Source organism: Heterodontus francisci, chromosome 1 (genome assembly GCF_036365525.1).
Source record: "Heterodontus francisci isolate sHetFra1 chromosome 1, sHetFra1.hap1, whole genome shotgun sequence".
NCBI lineage: Eukaryota > Metazoa > Chordata > Chondrichthyes > Heterodontiformes > Heterodontidae > Heterodontus > Heterodontus francisci.
The window spans coordinates 206,664,535-206,681,869 of record NC_090371.1 but is presented as its reverse complement, the minus strand read 5'-3'; the positions used below and the strand labels follow the sequence as shown (position 1 = coordinate 206,681,869).

The following is a 17,335-nucleotide window of genomic DNA, read 5'->3' as shown; positions in this document are numbered from 1 at the left end:
GGCTAGCAGAACAGGTAGCGAGGTGGCAGACTGAATTTAATACAAACAAGTGTGAGGTGTTACATTTTGGCAGAATGGATAGGGAGAGGCAATATAGACTCAATAGTACAGTTCTAAAGAGTGTGCAGAGACAGAGGGACCTTGGTGTCTATGTGCACAGGTGTTTGAAGGTGGCAGGACATATTGAGAGAGTAGTTAACAAAATATATGGGTTCTTGAGCTTCATAAATAGAGATATTGAGTATAAAAGCAGGGAAGCTCTGCTGAACATTTATAAAGCTCTGGGTTGGCCACAACTGGAGTATTGTGTACAGTTCTGTTCACCACACTTCAGGAAGGATGGTGAAGGTCCCTGAGAGGGTGCAGAGAAGATTTACCAGAATGGTTCCAGGGATGAGGGAAGTTAGCTACAAGGTTAGGTTGGAGAAGATGGCAGTTGTTCTCCTTGGAGCAAAGGAGGTTGGGGGAACATCTGATAGAGGTGTACAAGATTATGACAGGTTTAGATAAGGTAGACAAAAAGCTGTTCCTATTAGCTGATGGTACAAGCACTAGAGAACACAGATTTATGGTTTTGACAAGAGATGCAGGGGGATGTGAGAAAGAACTTTTTTACGCAACAAGTTATAATGACCTGGAACTCGCTACCTACGAAGGTGGTGGAAGCAGAGACAATGGATGATTTCAAAAGGAAATTGGATGGATAACTGAGAGAAATAAACTTGCACTTCTATAGGGATAGAGCCGGGGAATGGAATTGATTGGATTGCTCTACAGAGAGCTGGCATGGACACGATGGACCAAATAGCCTCCATCTGTGCTGTTATGACACTATGACTATATAACAGTTAAGGACAATGGGGTGGGCAAGATATGTTGACATTGCCAGTGACACCCATTTCCTGACAATTTTTAAAAAGCGGTACAGTTGTAGTATAAATGCACTCTGAAAATCATCTGAACTCTGCTTGCTCACTGCCTATGGCAATCTATCTGTAATTGGGGACCCCTTTGTGAGGAATTACAGACAGAAGATTATATTACATTCTTCCACTTTGTTGAGTGGCACATTTGTAAATCAACCCTCTTTACTGTCAGATCATTCTGAGTGATATGTTTCCCCCTCCTTAGTGGTTCTGCTGTGAGATTCTTTCATTGCAAATTTGTAAAATATGATTTTAAGCATGTCATGATACATTTATAAATTCAGCAACAAAGGAAATGGGATGTCACTTTTCCTTTCTAGACCTCAAAACAGAATATCTTGAAGTGATTGTTTGGGCCGCAGATTTATAGGGACAGCGGGAGGGATCAGGGCTGCCTGTTTGTAACTGGGAAACCTGGAAACATTGGGAACTTGGAGGTCCTGCCGAATTTAACAACAGGATCTCATTAAGATTTCTTTACTCCATTTCCCATTCAGCAGCCAGCCAGATTGACAGGCTGGGCAGCTGTCAGGCATCTGGCCGACTTTCGGGCGGGTAAGCCAGTAATAGAAGGCTGCATCTGGGAACAGTCTCGGGCAATCGGAAACAAGCAGGGCATTGGGAGGGAAACGGGTGCTCACAGTGCTGTCGTGAGAAGGGAGGGAGAGAGAGAAAGATCAGGACATAGTCAGGGTAGGGTGGAGTCTCTAGATCGCAGGGAGCAGTCTGAAGATTGCAGGGTGGGTAGTTAGATTGCGGCAGGTTTGCTTGAGGAGTCAGGGAAGAAGTTCTGCCCTTCCTGGTCTACACGCAGTGCTCTGAAAAGCAGTTTCCTGCTGCGCCCTCTCTTTAGTGACTGGGTTTCCCATAACCTGGAAATCACAGCCATTAACTTTAAATCGTCCTAAAATGTGAGGAACGGAGCCTCATTTAAATATTAAAATAACTGACCCGCCTCTCCGGACCAGATTACTAGGACGCTCCCAATCTCGCCATTGTTAAACCTGAAGTTGGCGCATTTGCAATGGCTTTCACCTTTTTATCAATTTATTCACCCACATCCTCTCCCAATGGTGGGGCAGTGGGGGTTAAAAATTACCCCCTTTATGTCTGTCTGCCAAGTTAATCTTTTGTTGTAAAATCATTGATGAACACAGATGGAGTTATGGCAACTAATCAAAAATGACAAAAATCCAGATATGTGAACACTAAGTTTAATATGCAAATATTTTCTTGGTCCAATTCGGACATATTGACTTCAATAAAGACAAAACACTAAAGATGTTGAATAAGAATGATCCTTTTTTAATTATTATTTAGGATTGCTAAGTTTGAAGAGAAAATTTTGAGAAATAATTTTTATTATAAAATGAATTATCAGCTTCACTAAATGTGTAAAAATACAAAAACTTTTGACAATGTATTGCAACGAAAACACACATATTTACTACAGAGGTACCTAATTTAAAATTGCTTGTTGTCTTAAACTAAAGAATGTGTGGTTATGTTTTCTTCCAGAATTAATCTAGTGGAAAAAGTCAGTATATGTATCAAATGGGATTCCCTGGTTTATATTTGCACTGACCTTTTAGCTCCTGTTAATGACTGGATGAAAAATATAAATACAGCAAAGAGTGCAAAGTGCAGTCAGGATGACGATTTGCTTGAATCGTTTTTGTCTTCTGCTCTTAGGCCTACCTACAGCATGTCTCATTCCCTGGGGTAGAAATGGGTCTGCGCTACAGACAGTGACCTTGAGCCTCATTTCAATAGTTTGAGTGAGCTATTGGCACCTATAGTGCTTCAAGGGACAGTTCATTCATTTCAACAAGATCCATTTTGGGACACTTGTCTCACTAGGAATCTCTTCTTCTTTGGTCTCCTTGTCTCGAGAGACAATGGGTAAGCGCCTAGAGGTGGTCAGTGGTTTGTGAAGCAGCGCCTGGAGTGGCTATAAAGGCCAATTCTAGAGTGACAGACTCTTCCACAGGTGCTGCAGGTAAAATTGGTTGTCGGGGCTGTTACACAGTTAGCTCTCTCCTTGCACTTCTGTCTTTTTTCCTGCCAACTGCTAAGTCTCTTCGACTCGCCACTCTTTAGCCCTGCCTTTATGGCTGTCCGCCAGCTCTGGCGATCACTGGCAACTGACTCCCACGACTTGTGATCAATGTCACAGGATTTCATGTCGCATTTGCAGACATATTTAAAGCAGAGACATGGACGGCCGGTGGGTCTGATACCAGTGACGAGCTCGCTGTACAATGCGTCCTTGGGGATCCTGCCATCTTCCATGCGGCTTCCAAGCCATCTCAAGCGCCGCTGGCTCAGTAGGGTGTATATGCTGGGGATGTTGGCCACCTAATGCCAAGGATTCTCCGGAGGCAGCAAAGATGGAATGAGTTGAGATGTTGCTCTTGGCTGACATACGTTGTCCAGGCCTCGCTGCCGCAGAGCAAGGTACTGAGGACACAGGCTTGAAACACTCGGACTTTTGTGTTTCGTGTCAGTCACTAGGAATTACTCTCAGATAAGTCCCAGGGAAGGGGGAAGAAAGGGTAAGGGGAGGGAGATCAGCCCTCAGGAGTGCTGTGGAACTGGGAGGAGCACTCCTACACTTCCGGACTCCACGTCAAGCTGTGAATTTTTTTTTTAGCCATGACTGGAAATGTGATAAGGCAGCTCAATGTGGTAAAGGTATCCGAAAACAGGAATTAAGCCCTTCATTAACATATGCAAGGAACACAATGTCTATTGAAGGTGTCTGCCCAGGACTCCTGCAAAGCCACCCTTACCAATATGCCGGCCCCGAAATGCAGTTGCAGAACTTTCCGTCCCAAAATTGATCCTTTTCATCCCCATTTTCTGCTCGGAAAATGGGTGTAATAATTTCTGAAATAAAAACAGAAAATGTTGGATATGCTCAGCAGGTCAGGCAGCATCCATCAAACAACAAGACCAGTTTCTACTGTGGATCTAAAGTAGTGACTTATAAAATTAAAATCTCTTTAAACTAAAACATAATCAGAGCAAAGATTCCCATGTGTCTGCCTATTGCATAGATTACTATTGTCAATTTAGTACAAGTGGCTGATGTAATCATGTGGTCAAATGTCATTACTACAAACTATCAAGAAGGACTCATCAGATACTGGTCATATTCGGAACATAGGAGGAGGCCATTCAGCCCCTTGAGCCTGTTCCGCCAAGCAATGAGATCATGGTTGATTTGTATCTTAGCTCCATCTACTGCCGTGGCTCCATGTCCATAAATACCCTTGGCTGGCAAAAATCTATCAATCTCAGATTTACTAATATTTTAATTGAGCAAGCACATACTGCTTTTCCTTGGGAGACAGTTCCATTCTTCCACCAACCATTGTGTGAAGAAGTGTTCCCTAACTGCTCTTCTAAATGTTCTAGCTCTGATTTTAAGGTTATGTCCACCTTTTCTAGTCTACCCAACAGGCAGCATTTTTTTTCTCTATCTACTCTTTCAATTCCTTTCAAAATCCTAAACACCTCAATGAAATGTCCCCTTTACCCTTCTACATTCCAGGGAATACAAGTCCAGTTTATGTAACCTCTTCTCATAATCTAATGCTGGAGCCCTGGTAACATTCTGGTGATTGTGCACTGCACTCCTTCCAAGTATATAGATTCTTTTTGGGGTGCGGTGCCCAGAACTGTACAGAGTATCCCAGATGTGGTCTACAGCTGTAACAAAACTTCCTTCCCTTTACATTCTAGCTCTATAATTAAAAATGCCAGCGTTCTTTTTTTGATAATTTTTTGTACCTAATACATTTTAGTGATCCGTGTACATGGACCTAAATCTCTTTAGACTTGCACTGTTCCTAGCTTTTCACCATTTAAAAAGCAGCTGATCTATTCTTTTTTGGTCCAAAATGGATGACATCACATTTACATGTGTTGAAATCCATCTGTCACATTTACTTGATCTATCAATGTCTACTTGCTTTGCCACCAATCTATGTGCCATGGGCAAGCTTGGATATGTGGCTTTCTAGTCTGGCTGTTAGGATTTAAGTTCCTCTCCTGACTAATGTAGCTGCAAAGGCTGCTTAGAATGGGATACTGTGTACAGTTCCGAACACCGCACCCTAGAAAGAATCTATATACTTGGAAGGAGTGCAGTGCAGATTCACCAGAATGTTACCAGGGCTCCAGTGTTAGAGGATGAGGACAGATTACATGAACTGTATTCCCTGGAATGTAGAAGAGTATGGGGCAATTTCACTGAGGTGTTTAGGATTTTGAAAGGAATTGAAAGAATTATGCGATAATAGTTTCCTCCAAGAAAGTTTGAGTGGTTTCTGTGCTGAAGTTGGGTTTCGTAAGAATGTAACATAAGCTGTTCTGATGAAAGGACATCGACCTGAAACGTTAACTCTGCTTTCCTCTCCACAGATGCTGCCAGACCTTTTGAGTATTCCAGCATTTTCTGTTTTTGTAATATAAGCAAGCATGTTGTAAGCAAAGCCCATTTGTTCCAAGGAGCCCATTTCTTGCACAAACCCTGTAAAATCTATATGAATGTCCACTTAACGGTAGCTCTTACATTATTCATCCTCAACCTTTGTTAGCATGGCTTTGTCAGCAGTTCAGAGATGCAGTGTGGACGGTGTATGTCTTGAAGCAGATGTAGATGGGTATGTGAAGGGGATGAAGGGGTTGTGGGGTTAGGGCAGGGGCTCAGGTGGGCTGCTGTGATAAATAGAATGAGCAGAGTGAAACAACACCAATATTATCTAACAAGTGCAAAAGATTGGGCTGGAATGGTGCATGTTATTTGTTCCTCTCAGTCTAACATTTGTTTCACTTCTTGTTTCATCATCCTTTATCTTGTTGAGCAGGTTACATCCTCAAAACAGAATCTGAGCAAAGCTTGCCAAGTTCAAGACATTTCTGCAGGAATCACTAACAATGAACCAAACTATTTTTATAAAACAGTTACATTTAAAATAAAAACAAAATTCTAGGAATAAACAGTTCTGACAGCAGCAGAAGAGAAAAAAGACAGGTTAGCGTTTCAGATGGAGTCCCTTCATTAATCTACTCCTTCAGATGTTTACAACCTCACTGTATATTTCCATCAATTTACTTTTCAAATTTCAGATGTTCAGCTTTTGCAGTTTTTTTCTTTTTCTTTCTTTGCATCTTTTAATAAAAAATATTGGTCAACAAACTAAACACAACACTTACTGTTTAAGAAATTTGTTAAAGCTCAATCCATAAACAGACATTATGAAAAAGAAGAAGCAAAATCATCACACTCATGCTGTTGTGCAAATGAACTGTTATGTTCAATGATAGAAATCAGTCTTTGTCAATTATCTTGAAGAAAGGTTTCATAATTCAGGGTCACTGTAAAAGAATTTGAAAAACAGACAATTATCAGTCACAAAGGAGCTTGCTCAGCTCATAAAGAAATAATGTACCCCTTCATCCCCGCACCACCATTCACAGAGCTCTGTTTGACCAAGTAAATGCAGCACTTATAGAAAATTCAATGTTGGCTAATAGTAGCAAACAGAAGTTGAAACCGCATCTGTTCAACATTGGAAATGACAAGATTCTACAAATTCTAACTCAAATGAAAATTGCCTTTGGTGGATTTCCAAAAGTCCACGACAAAGAAAGTGACTTGGACTTATTTTTCCATTCTTTAAACTGTTGTGAAGATATACTAGGTAAAGACACAGCTCCTGTACAATTAAGGCATAGAGATCAGAAGGTTTAATTTGTTTGCGCTGGTTGAGCTGACCTCAGCTAGGCCAGCAATTCCGGCATGAAAATTTGCCCTGGGTAAGAGAAAGGAAAAAAGCAGCATGGGTCGCTGCTTCTTTTCACTGACCAGTTACATCAACTAGAACTTCTGTGTGTGGGGACATCAGATTCGGACAGGATTGGGATTGGCTATGTTGCCCTCCATGGATGAACTGCCTGCTAACACTCACTGGCTAAATTCACATATGAAGACTGCCATTTGGGTAGTGGGTGAGGTACTGACAACTCCTGACACCTATGAAGCCATTCCCAGAAACAGTTAGCAACTTCGGGAGAGAGGGAGCAAAGGGAAGATAACTGTAGGAACAGCCTGTGAAATCTGTTCATCACTATCAGGACAAAAACAGAGGCAGTTTTTAGAATTTTAACTAGAACAGTGATTTCTGTATCTGAGAATGTAAAACTGCCAAAGTAAAAGGGGTTAAATACAAATTTTAAAAACTGTGCCTCTGCCAGCACATCCTTTGAATGTACAAAGTTTGGCATTGGCAATTTTCCCTTCCACCACCCCGCACACCCTCCAAGAGAGACATTCATAATTTTAACATTTTTCAATAAAATCACAAACAAAAAATTGCAGATGTAAATCATTCTGCAGCTTTCAGCAGAAAGTCAATGAACATATCGAAGTAGGATTTTTTTTCCATGTTGTAAAGGTTAAGCAATTCTATATCCAATAACAAACCAAACACCACAAAATCATGCCACAACAACACAAATTCCACTGTGAGGTCTGCCACTGGTTGTGAGAACCTTCTGAAAGAGGTTCGAGATGTGTATCATCAGCTATAGTATAATTCTTGCCACTGTGACACTGTGTAGAAGTGGAGCTATGCAAATGAATTTCGCACCCATTGGACAGGGTCGGGAACCCTATATTGGAACCATTTTTGGGTCCCAAACCCCAACCGGGGGTTGGGGTGGGGGGGGTGGTGGAAAATGGGCGTAGCCCAAAATTTTGGCAGAGGTGGGCTGCTAATTGACTGGAGTGTGGGGTTGGCGGCCAATTAGCAGTGACGGGTGTGACATGGAGGAAAGACTTGTCACATGCAGGCCTGATTTAAAAGTATGACGGCAGCCATTACTATGGCATGGAAGCCCGAGCTAAGCAGGAGGAGAGGCAGAGGCCAGGCACCCAGGGCAGCGCTTCCCCATGGTTCACAGATCCAGCCCTCAAAGTGCTGCTGGAGGCTGTGAGAGAGAGAGGTCTTGTTCCCAGAGGGTGGCAAGCGTTGGCCACCACTGGCCTGGCTGGAGGTTGCAGAAGTAGAGGAGCCGAAGTGTCATGTGGAGGACCAGGGTGCAGTGCTGGAAGAGTTTTAATGACCTTCTCCACTCTGGCAAAGTGAGTGCAATGCGACACCCAGATGATAGGCCTCCAGGTCTGCAGCCACTAGGAGACACTGCAGTTGAACAGCCTGAGGGTACATGGTGCTCCTGAATATGTGTGGGAGAAATGTGTGCCCAGGGTAATTACTGACCCATCAGCAAGGCTCAGAACCCTAGTACTGTTGAGAACCTGGCAGCACTGATACAGGCAGCGTCTTATGTAAAAAAGCCACTGGCATTGGTGAGAGAGGCCAGCATTGCATAATCTCTCTCTTTTATCCTTGCAGGGGAAGAGGGCACAGAATGCAAAGGAGAGAGCTTGCAGGAAGAGGAGTACCCCAGCTCCCCATCCCCACAGTCATGGAGGAGGCAGCAACGAACATCGCCAGGGTGGCCCTGCATGACCAAATGGGTGTTGGAGAGATGGGAATCACTGGCAGAGAGGGTGAAAAGATATTGAATTGTATAGATGAAGGGATGGAGTGCATGCTAAGGCCTCATCTGCATTGGGAAGCCTCAGCTCTGCAGAGGCTTCTGCTGTCAGAGGCAGGTTCACATGATCTCCCTCTTGTGTCTCCCACAGAGCCAGTCATGGAGGGGGAGCCAGTGCTGCAACATCATCACCGGGTATCCTCTAACAAAGCTGAACCAGTAGAGCCAGCACCCTCACATCATTCAAACATACTCTCCACCAGCACAGCCTCATTCAGATTGGTGTCTCCTTGCACGCATTAGAAAGGGTGGTACTAGGTGAAGAGCACAGCAGTAGTGAGCAGGAAGAGGTGAGAGAGACAGAGGCAGCTTTGGGCAGTCCCCCTCGGAGGATGGTGGACAGAATCATCTGGGCACAGATGCAGGGCCTCAGGAGTCAGAAGCAAGGCTACTTTGAACAGCAGCATGACGTGTACTGTTATGGACAGGTGGGAAATGAAAGGGATGATTTCTACTTTTTACCTCTCAACTGATCGAAGACAGTGTGTTTTGTTAGAATTGTGCATTTTAACAGTCAATAAACAGACAAATGGCAGGTTTTCTCATAGATTTAAAGAAAGATATATTTTTTATTAAACAATATCCAAAAATATTCGCAACTTCACCCACTCACAAGCACACACACAAGAAAAGATAGAGATTAAAAGATATAATGCATTTAGGTCTGATGGCTTGAAAAAGAGTTTGTTGTGAAACCTTGCTTATTTGCCCAGGAGGAAGATTTAAGAACTGTGCAGGCCTGTTTTTCCTTTTTCTTGATTCACTGATATCAAACTTTGGGAAGTTTCAGGTGGATGGATACTTTGCTGCAGACGTCTTTGGTTAAATCTCAGTCACAGTTCAATGGCAAAAATCCTGTTACAATTTCTCAGGTAGGGAGATTCAAGGTCACCTTTCATCTCTTCCTCTAGGTAGTTTAAAGATAGTTTTCTGGCAGGGTCCTTCTTCTTGCTGGAATGGATCTCTCTTCTTTCTGGCTTCTGGTTTTTCTGGCTTTCTGCACAGAAAATACCTCTTATTAAAACCTCCTTATCAGAGACATGGTTTCTGTCAGGTCTCCCAAGTTTCTCTCCCATTGTGTTTTCATAAATGGTGTTGGTGGTGTGGCCATTGTTAGACAATGGGTTTGGATGTTGATCATCTCTGTGCCATCTTGATAAAGTGGTGCTTTTTCACACCCATTATCCTGAGTTTGAGTCTGGAGTCTCCATATCTGCCAAGTCATTGTTAGTCCAACTTGTTAAAGAGGGGTAGCCGTTAACACTGAATGGTCCGTTTACATTCCTAATGCTTTCTTCAACACTTTTTTTAGTATTCGTTCATGGGATGTGAGCATCGCTGGCTAGGCCAGCATTTATTGCCCATCCCTAATTGCCCTTGAGAAGGTGGTGGTGAGATGCCATCTTGAACTGCTGCTGTCCTTGGGGTGTAGGAACACCAACAGTGCCGTTAGGAAGGGAGTTCCAGGATTTTGACCCAGCGACAGTGAAGGAACGGTGATATAGTTCCAAGTCAGGATGGTGTGTGGCTTGGAGGGGAACTTGCAGGTAGTGGTGATCCCCTGCATTTGCTGCCCTTGTCCATCTAGGTGGTAGAGGTTGTGGGTTTGGAATGTGCTGTCTAAGCAGCCTTGGTGAGTGGCTGCAGTGCCTCTTGTAGATGGTACACACTGTTGCTATTGTGCGCCAGTGGTGAAGGGAGTAAACGTTGAAGGTGGTGGATGGGGTGCCAATCAAGTGGGCTGCTTTGTCCTGGATGGTGTCGAGCTTCTTGAGTATTGTTGGAGCTGCACCCATCCAGGCAAGTGGAAAGTATTCTATCACACTCCTGATTTGTGCCTTGTAGATGGTGGAAAGGTATTGGGGAGTCAGGAGGTGAGTTGCTCGCTGCAGAATTCCCAGCCTCTGACCTGCTCTTGCAGCCACAGCATTTATGTGGCTGGTCCAGTTCAGTTTCTGGTCAATGGTAATCCCCAGGATGTTGATAGTGGGGGATGCAGCTATGGTAATGCCATTGAACATCAAGGGGAGATGGTTAGATTCTCTCTTGTTTGAGATGATCATTACCTAACACTTGTGTACCATGAATGTTACTTGTCATTTATCAGCCCAAGCCCGAATGTTGTCCAGGTCTTGCTGCATCTTCACATGGGCTGCTACAGTATATGAGGAGTTGGGAATGGTGCTGAACATTGAGCAATCATCAGCGAACATCCCCACTTCTGACCTTATTATGGAGGGAAGGTCATTGATGAAGCAGCTGAAGGTGGTTGGGCCTAGGACACTACCCTGAGGAACTCCTGCAGTGATGTCCTGAGACTGAGATGATTGACCTCCAGCAACCACAACCATCTTCCTTTGTGCTATGTATGACTCCAACTAGCAGAGAGCTTTCCCCCTAATTCCCATTGACTCCAGTTTTGCTAGGTCTCCTTAATGCCATACTTGGTCAAATGCTGCTTTGATGTCAAGGGCAGTCACTTTCACCTCACCTCTGGAATTCAGCTCTTTTGTTGACATTTGGACCAAGGCTGTAATGAGGTCAGGAGCTGAGTGGCCCTGGTGGAACCCAAGCTGAGCATCAGTGAGCAGGTTATTACTGAGCAAGTGCTGCTTGATAGCATTGTCGATGACCCCTTCCTTCACTTTACTGATGATCGAGAGTCGACTGATAGGGTGGTAATTGTCCGGGTTGGATTTGGTCTGCTCTTTGTGCACAGGACATACGTGGGCAATTTTCCGCAATAGTGGGTAGATGCCAGTGTTGTAGCTGTACTGGAACAGCTTGGCTAGGGGCACGGCAAATTCTGGAGCACAGGTCTTCAGTACTATTGCTGGAATGTTGTCAGGGCCCATAGCCTTTGCAGTATCCAGTGCCTTCAGAGGTTTCTTGATATCACGTGAGTGAACCGGATTGGCTGAAGACTGGCATCTGTGATGCTGGGGACCTCAGGAGTAGACCAGACATGACAATTTGTTCAGGGTTCCAGCAGTTCCCATGTGTATTCGCTGTACAGGGGAGGTCACTTGACCTCTTACTGCATCTTGTGTCTTCTTTGAGTTTGATTCACCAGTTCATCTTGTAGTTCATAATTTTTCCTTGCGTGAGTGAGACAGTACCCACATGTCAGAGTTCCCTAAGGCAGTGCAGGGTCATTGGCTGAAAATGGAGCAGTCCATTCAACTCATGTGCTCCAACATGGCTCAGGGCATGAGCTCCTCCATTAAGAGAGTGGCCAACCTCATGGAGAGCCATATATGGCAGCACTCAGAGTGGATACAGAAACAGTGCACTTACATGGACAAACGGTTAGTGCGCTGATGGCACTAAAATGCATGGAATGGATGCCAGTTGTGCCCCAGTTGGTGGCCCCTCCAGTGATCCAGAGCGCCATCCAAAGGCTGAGGCTGTCACCAAGGAGGATGAGGGTGCCACACCTCATGATGTGCCATCATCATCATTGGCCTCCTTAGCACCTCTGACTGAGGGGCCATCTATGCAGCAGTGACTGAGGCTGCCCCTGCATTGACGCCGGTCCAGCAGCCTCTGGAGGTGCTCCCACTGGCACCTCCACAATGAGGATGACCACCACATGCATCGAAGCCACAAGCAGACACAAGTGAGCAGGTTGCTTTAACCTCAACTGAGGCCACAAGGGGAGCACCGCATAGAGGTGGCAGCGAGAGGAGGTCAACGCGCCAGTCAGAGCACTGAGTGGCTCACTGGAGTTTGCTGCACGTAAATATGTACTTGTAATTTATTGTTAACACTGTAAATATTGGTTGATTAGCACTCAGGTGAAATGTGCCCTGGCGTTCAGGGCATCCTGATGAGAGCTTTGATTCCTGATCAGCCCCAGCCATCTCCCTGCTCATCATGGGCACCTCTGTGCTCTGCATCTTCCTCCTCCTCCTCTTCCTCCTCCTTTTCCTCCTCCTCAGATGAACTTTGTTGAACTAGCATCTCATCCTCTTCCAGGTCCACTTCTCTCTGGACAGCCATATTATGGAGAGTGCAGCAAACCACAAAAATGCATGAGGACCCTTGCAGGTGTATTGCAGGGCACCACCCGACTGATCCAGGCACCGGAACCACATCTTCAGAAGCCTGATGGCCTGTTTAATGGTGGTTCTGGTGAGTAAATGACTTTGGTCGTATCATCTCTTTGCCTCCGTCTCGGGGTCACATAAACGGGTAGTAACCAACGCTTCAAGGGATAACCCTTCTCCCCTAGAACTCACCCACAAAAATTGGAAGGTGACATGAAGAACTGCAGCACCCTGGACTGCCAGAGGATGAAGGTGTCATGGCAGGTGCCAGGAAAGTGAGTGCACACACGCATAAGGCTCTTGCTGTGGTCGCAGAGCAGCTGAACATTGAGGGAGTGGAAGCCCTTCCAGTTGATGAATCTCACTGGCCACTCACTTGGTGCATTAATGGCCATATGTGTGCAATCAATGACACCCTGCACCTGCAGAAATCCAGCGATGGAGGTGAATCCCACAGCCCTCATCTGTTTGAAACTGTATGTACCACCCTGTTGTTGCAAATTGGGCATCAGCGGCTTGCGAGATGCAATGGGGAGCTGCTGTTTGAGAGACACCACCAAGGTCTGCTGCTGATTCTTGGAAGGAGCCAGAGGTGAAGAAGTTCAAGGCCACAGTGACTTTCACAGTTACTGGTAAGGCATGGTGAGCAGTGCTGTGAGGACTGAGGTCTTCCTCAATGAGGGCACAAATCTCAGTGACCATCTGCCTAGGTAGCAGCAGTCTGCGGCACTGATTCCTTTACACGTCCAGGTAGCTTCTTCTTTGGTGGTGCATGCGATGCTGAGGGTATGGCCTTCATTGCCTTCCTGCCCCTTGTTCCTCTCCACTGCCCTCTTCATGCCCAGGGCTCTGCATTTGCTCCCGAGGATGTTGCTCCTTTTTGTTACTCGACTCTTAATCCTACTATCTTAATCTCATATCCAGCTATTGCCTTGCTTGCGGTCAGCTGCACTCACAATGCTCACTGGACCCCCCCTCTCATGGCCCCACAACCCCCTCAGCTGCCTGAGCGCACATTGACCACTTGCTCCATTAACTCTGTTCACCCAATGGCACCAATGTGCCAATGGATGAGTGCCCCTCTCAGCTGGCCACCCTTTTATGAGCCCACCTAATATCATGGCACAGTCATGACTGGCGCTCCACTATGTTACCGCCTCCTTCCACTCGGACTGTTCGGAATCCATCATGTAACATGTGTGCCCCACTAAAATTCCAAACTGGCCCTTGACGAACTGACAAGGTTGTTAGCAAGCTCACTTAGCCATCAACATGAAATGAGCAGGTTACTGGGTCCCACATTCCTCCCTCCTGAGCAAAATTAACAACAGTCAGAATGGCAATGGAAAAGCAGCATGACTGCCGGCGGCATGAGTTTTCGTGCCCAGACGAAAATTCTGCCCAATGTCTCTAAAAGATTCTCCACCAACGACCTTAAACTAATTGGCCTGCACTAGTTGGATTTTTCGCCCTCCCCTTTATGAACAGGTGTGTAACATTTGCAATCCTCCAGTCCTCTGACAACACTCCCACACCTAAGGAGGATTGGAAGATTGTGGCCAAAGCCTTCACAATTTCAACCCTTACTTCCTTCAGTAACTGAGGATGCTTCCCATCCAGACTGGGTGACCTTTCTACTTTAAACACTGAGAAGCTTTTAGGTACCTCCTCGTTATCTATTTCTATCTTATCAACTTCTCTACTACTCTGCCTCCACAAGTTGATTTCCTTTGTGATCTTTAATTTGGTCCTATCCTTCATTTGACTACCTTTTTACTATTTAAGTGTTTATAAAGGATTTTTAGGTTCTTTTTATGTCACCTCCTAATCTGTTCTTGGTCCCTCATTTCATTTTTCAGTTCTCCTCTGTACATTTTTGTATCCAGCTTGGTTCTCTACTGAATTATGAACCTGACATTTATCAAAAGCTTCATTTTTCTATTTCATTTTAATATCTATATTTTTACTCATCCAGATACTCTAGCTTTGGATGCTCTCCCTTTCCCACTTGTGGGTATGTGTCTAGTCTGTACCTGAACTATCTGCTCTTTAAAGGCCACCTATTGCTCATTTACTGTTTTGTAGTGATGCAGGGAGTTGTGTGGTGCTGGGGCCAGGGTGCACATTGCCCTCTAAAGTCCCCTCAGCATAAGAACCTATAGGATCTGAAGAATTACATCTTTTACAATGCTCCCAGTAAGAAAGCATTTCAAACACAGCTTATCTGCTGAGATATTGTGTGTTATGTTGTTTAGGCCACAGTATATCTGTATTTTAGTGAATGAATTAGTGAGTGTGCTGGGAGAGGATGAATAAAAAATAAAGAATGATTGAAACCCTGAGCTGGGAGAGGCCTCTGACCTTCTCCGCTCCCACAATTGCGTCCAGGTCCACAGTCAGCAGGGCTCTTTTCCTGTTGGGAGTTAAAGCATCCTTGCTGCTCCACCATCACACACCCACCCCTGCCTTGGCCCTGATGCCATTTCATGTCTGCAGTTGCCGCATTCTATTATCTATATATGCTGGAATAAGGAGGATGAGAAACGCTGTGTGTTACCCAAGTTTACAGCTTAGCTGCTACCTTATGCATGTATCTAAAAATGCAGCACGCAGGTAGCTTGTGTGGGCAGTGTTCATGTTTTTTGTACCTTGGCACCTTTTGTACCATAGGGCCAATGCATTAGCATGTCAGCAAAAACATAGCCAATGTCTATGCATTAGAGAAATAAATGACAAGTTTCCAAAGTGCTGGTTATTCTCCCTCTTATGATGCTGTTCCAAGATTATTTGGCAAAGAATGAGGACACTCGCCTTGACAACCGATCAAAGACATATCAATTCCGCCTGCATCTGCTGACAGGCGAAATGGCACTGAGCTTTTCTATTGTCTCCATCCATACTGTGCTTCACAGCAGAATGCCCCTTATGACAAAAAGGACCACTTTTCTGGTAAAAAATGTCCTGAGACAGAACATCCAAAGCTACATCCGTTTGAGAGTTTGATCTTACATTAGCCTCAGTAGCAGTACATCTTTAAGGTGAACAACAATTTTTAAGAGTTGCAGCACCAGTTAACTCACCCCCTTGATCCCCACCCACTCCTAGTGTGATATGTGTACCATAGTACAGTAATAAGCAGATCTCACATTTTGATATATGGTCAGCTCAGTGCTCAAATTATGGGTTCCACTGTAACACTGCTTTAAATTCAACATGAACATGGACAGGGTAGAATTCAAAGTCATGTAGTTAGTTAATGGACCAGATGAGGGGGGTAATTTATTTAACACTAGAGTCAGGGAGCTGCCAGAACTGTCAGTCCTTTCTGAAATTATGACTGAAACAAAGCTATAATAAGACAGCTGTCGGAACTGTGAATCCTTTGCAAACTTATCACTAGAGCAGTGCTGGATGAGATATTGGTGCTTATATCAGGTGTATCTCAACACTTTTTTTATTTGAAAAGACTATGCAGAATGCCAGGAGTGAAACCTCACATACAGCTTCTCCTGCCCATGAAACACTTGCCTCAATGGTGCTGTTCCCTGAAATTCTATCCTTGATGCCAGAGACCAAACTTTGAGTTATTTATCGTTTGGTAATCCTGGGTTACTGAAACACGAATTATGTCATTCATGCCTTCATTACCTCTAGTCTTGACTATTCCAATGCATTCCTGGCTGGTCTCCCACATTCTACTCTCCGTAAACCTGACGCCATTCAAAACTCTGCTGAACATATCTTAACTCGCAACAAGTCCTGTTTCCCTATCATCCCTGTGCTCGCTGACCTATATTGGCTCCTGGTCAAGCAACGTCTTGATTTTAAAATACTCATCCTTGTTTTCAAATCCCTTCATGGCCTCGCCCCTCCCTATCTCTGCAATTTCCTCTAGGCCCACAACCCTCCAAGATATCTGTGCTCCTCTAATTCTGGCCTCTTGAGCATCCCTGTTTTTAATCACTCCATCATTGGTGGCTGTGCCTTCACTTACCTAGACCCTAAACTCTGGAATACCCTCCCTACACCTCTCCACCTCGCTGTCCTCCTTTTAAGCCACTCCTTAAAACCTGCCTCTTTGACCAAGCTTTTGGTTATCTGACCTCATATCTCCTTTTTTGGCTCAGTGTCATATTTTGTTTTATAATGCTCCTGTAAAGTGTCTTGGGATATTTTATAATGTTAAAGGTGCCACATAAATATAAGTTGTTGTTGTTCTCATTGTCGTTGTCATCCAATTTACCCATTGGTACCTAGAACAATTTCTCCAAGTCTTTTTATGTTTTAATCAACTACCAGAGGCAAATTCTCTGAAGATTTGTCCACGTTACTGTTCTCTACTGTTATATAAACCTTTCAAAGCAGAGGAAGGTTCAGAATTGCTGAAAGCAAAAAAGAAAGCCAAGGAGAGAAATTGTGGGAGTAGTGTTGTGGAGCTTCAAAGCATGATGGCATTGATACGAGCTCATGTCAGTCACCCTCCACACTCTGGCTGGGATTTAATGTGGAAAAAGCGGACAGCGATGGAGGCAGAGGGGGCATAACATAAGATGGCATCGGGTCGGGCCCTCGACATCATCACGCCGGGACACAATTTCATGAGCGCAGACAGCAAGTCGTTTGGGCACCCGCTCGTGTTTCAAAAATGAGCAATTAAAATTTAGATGATTAAGGAGGCAATTGAAACTGATTTTACAGGCCCTTCCAAAATTTTCGAGTAGCACACAGGCG

The 17,335-nt window shown here is 44.6% G+C and overlaps 1 protein-coding gene across 2 annotated transcripts in view; it reads right to left on the bottom strand.

Annotated features, from left to right (window-relative positions):
- Positions 1-2,210: 2,210 nt before the first annotated feature.
- The window catches only part of tmem154 (transmembrane protein 154), a 70,756-nt gene continuing 55,631 nt past the window's right edge, over positions 2,211-17,335 (bottom strand). Inside the window, exons 6-7 of one of the 2 annotated variants that reach the window (XR_010975858.1) lie at positions 6,150-6,311; positions 2,211-3,815 (exon numbers count right to left, since the gene is read on the bottom strand). Coding sequence is in view for 1 of the 2 variants with exons in the window: in XM_068040958.1 (XP_067897059.1) it covers positions 6,296-6,311 (16 nt within the window). In the remaining variant the exon portion in view is untranslated. Of the gene's footprint in view, positions 6,312-17,335 lie in introns of both variants that reach the window. The other variant, XM_068040958.1, reaches the window with a different exon arrangement.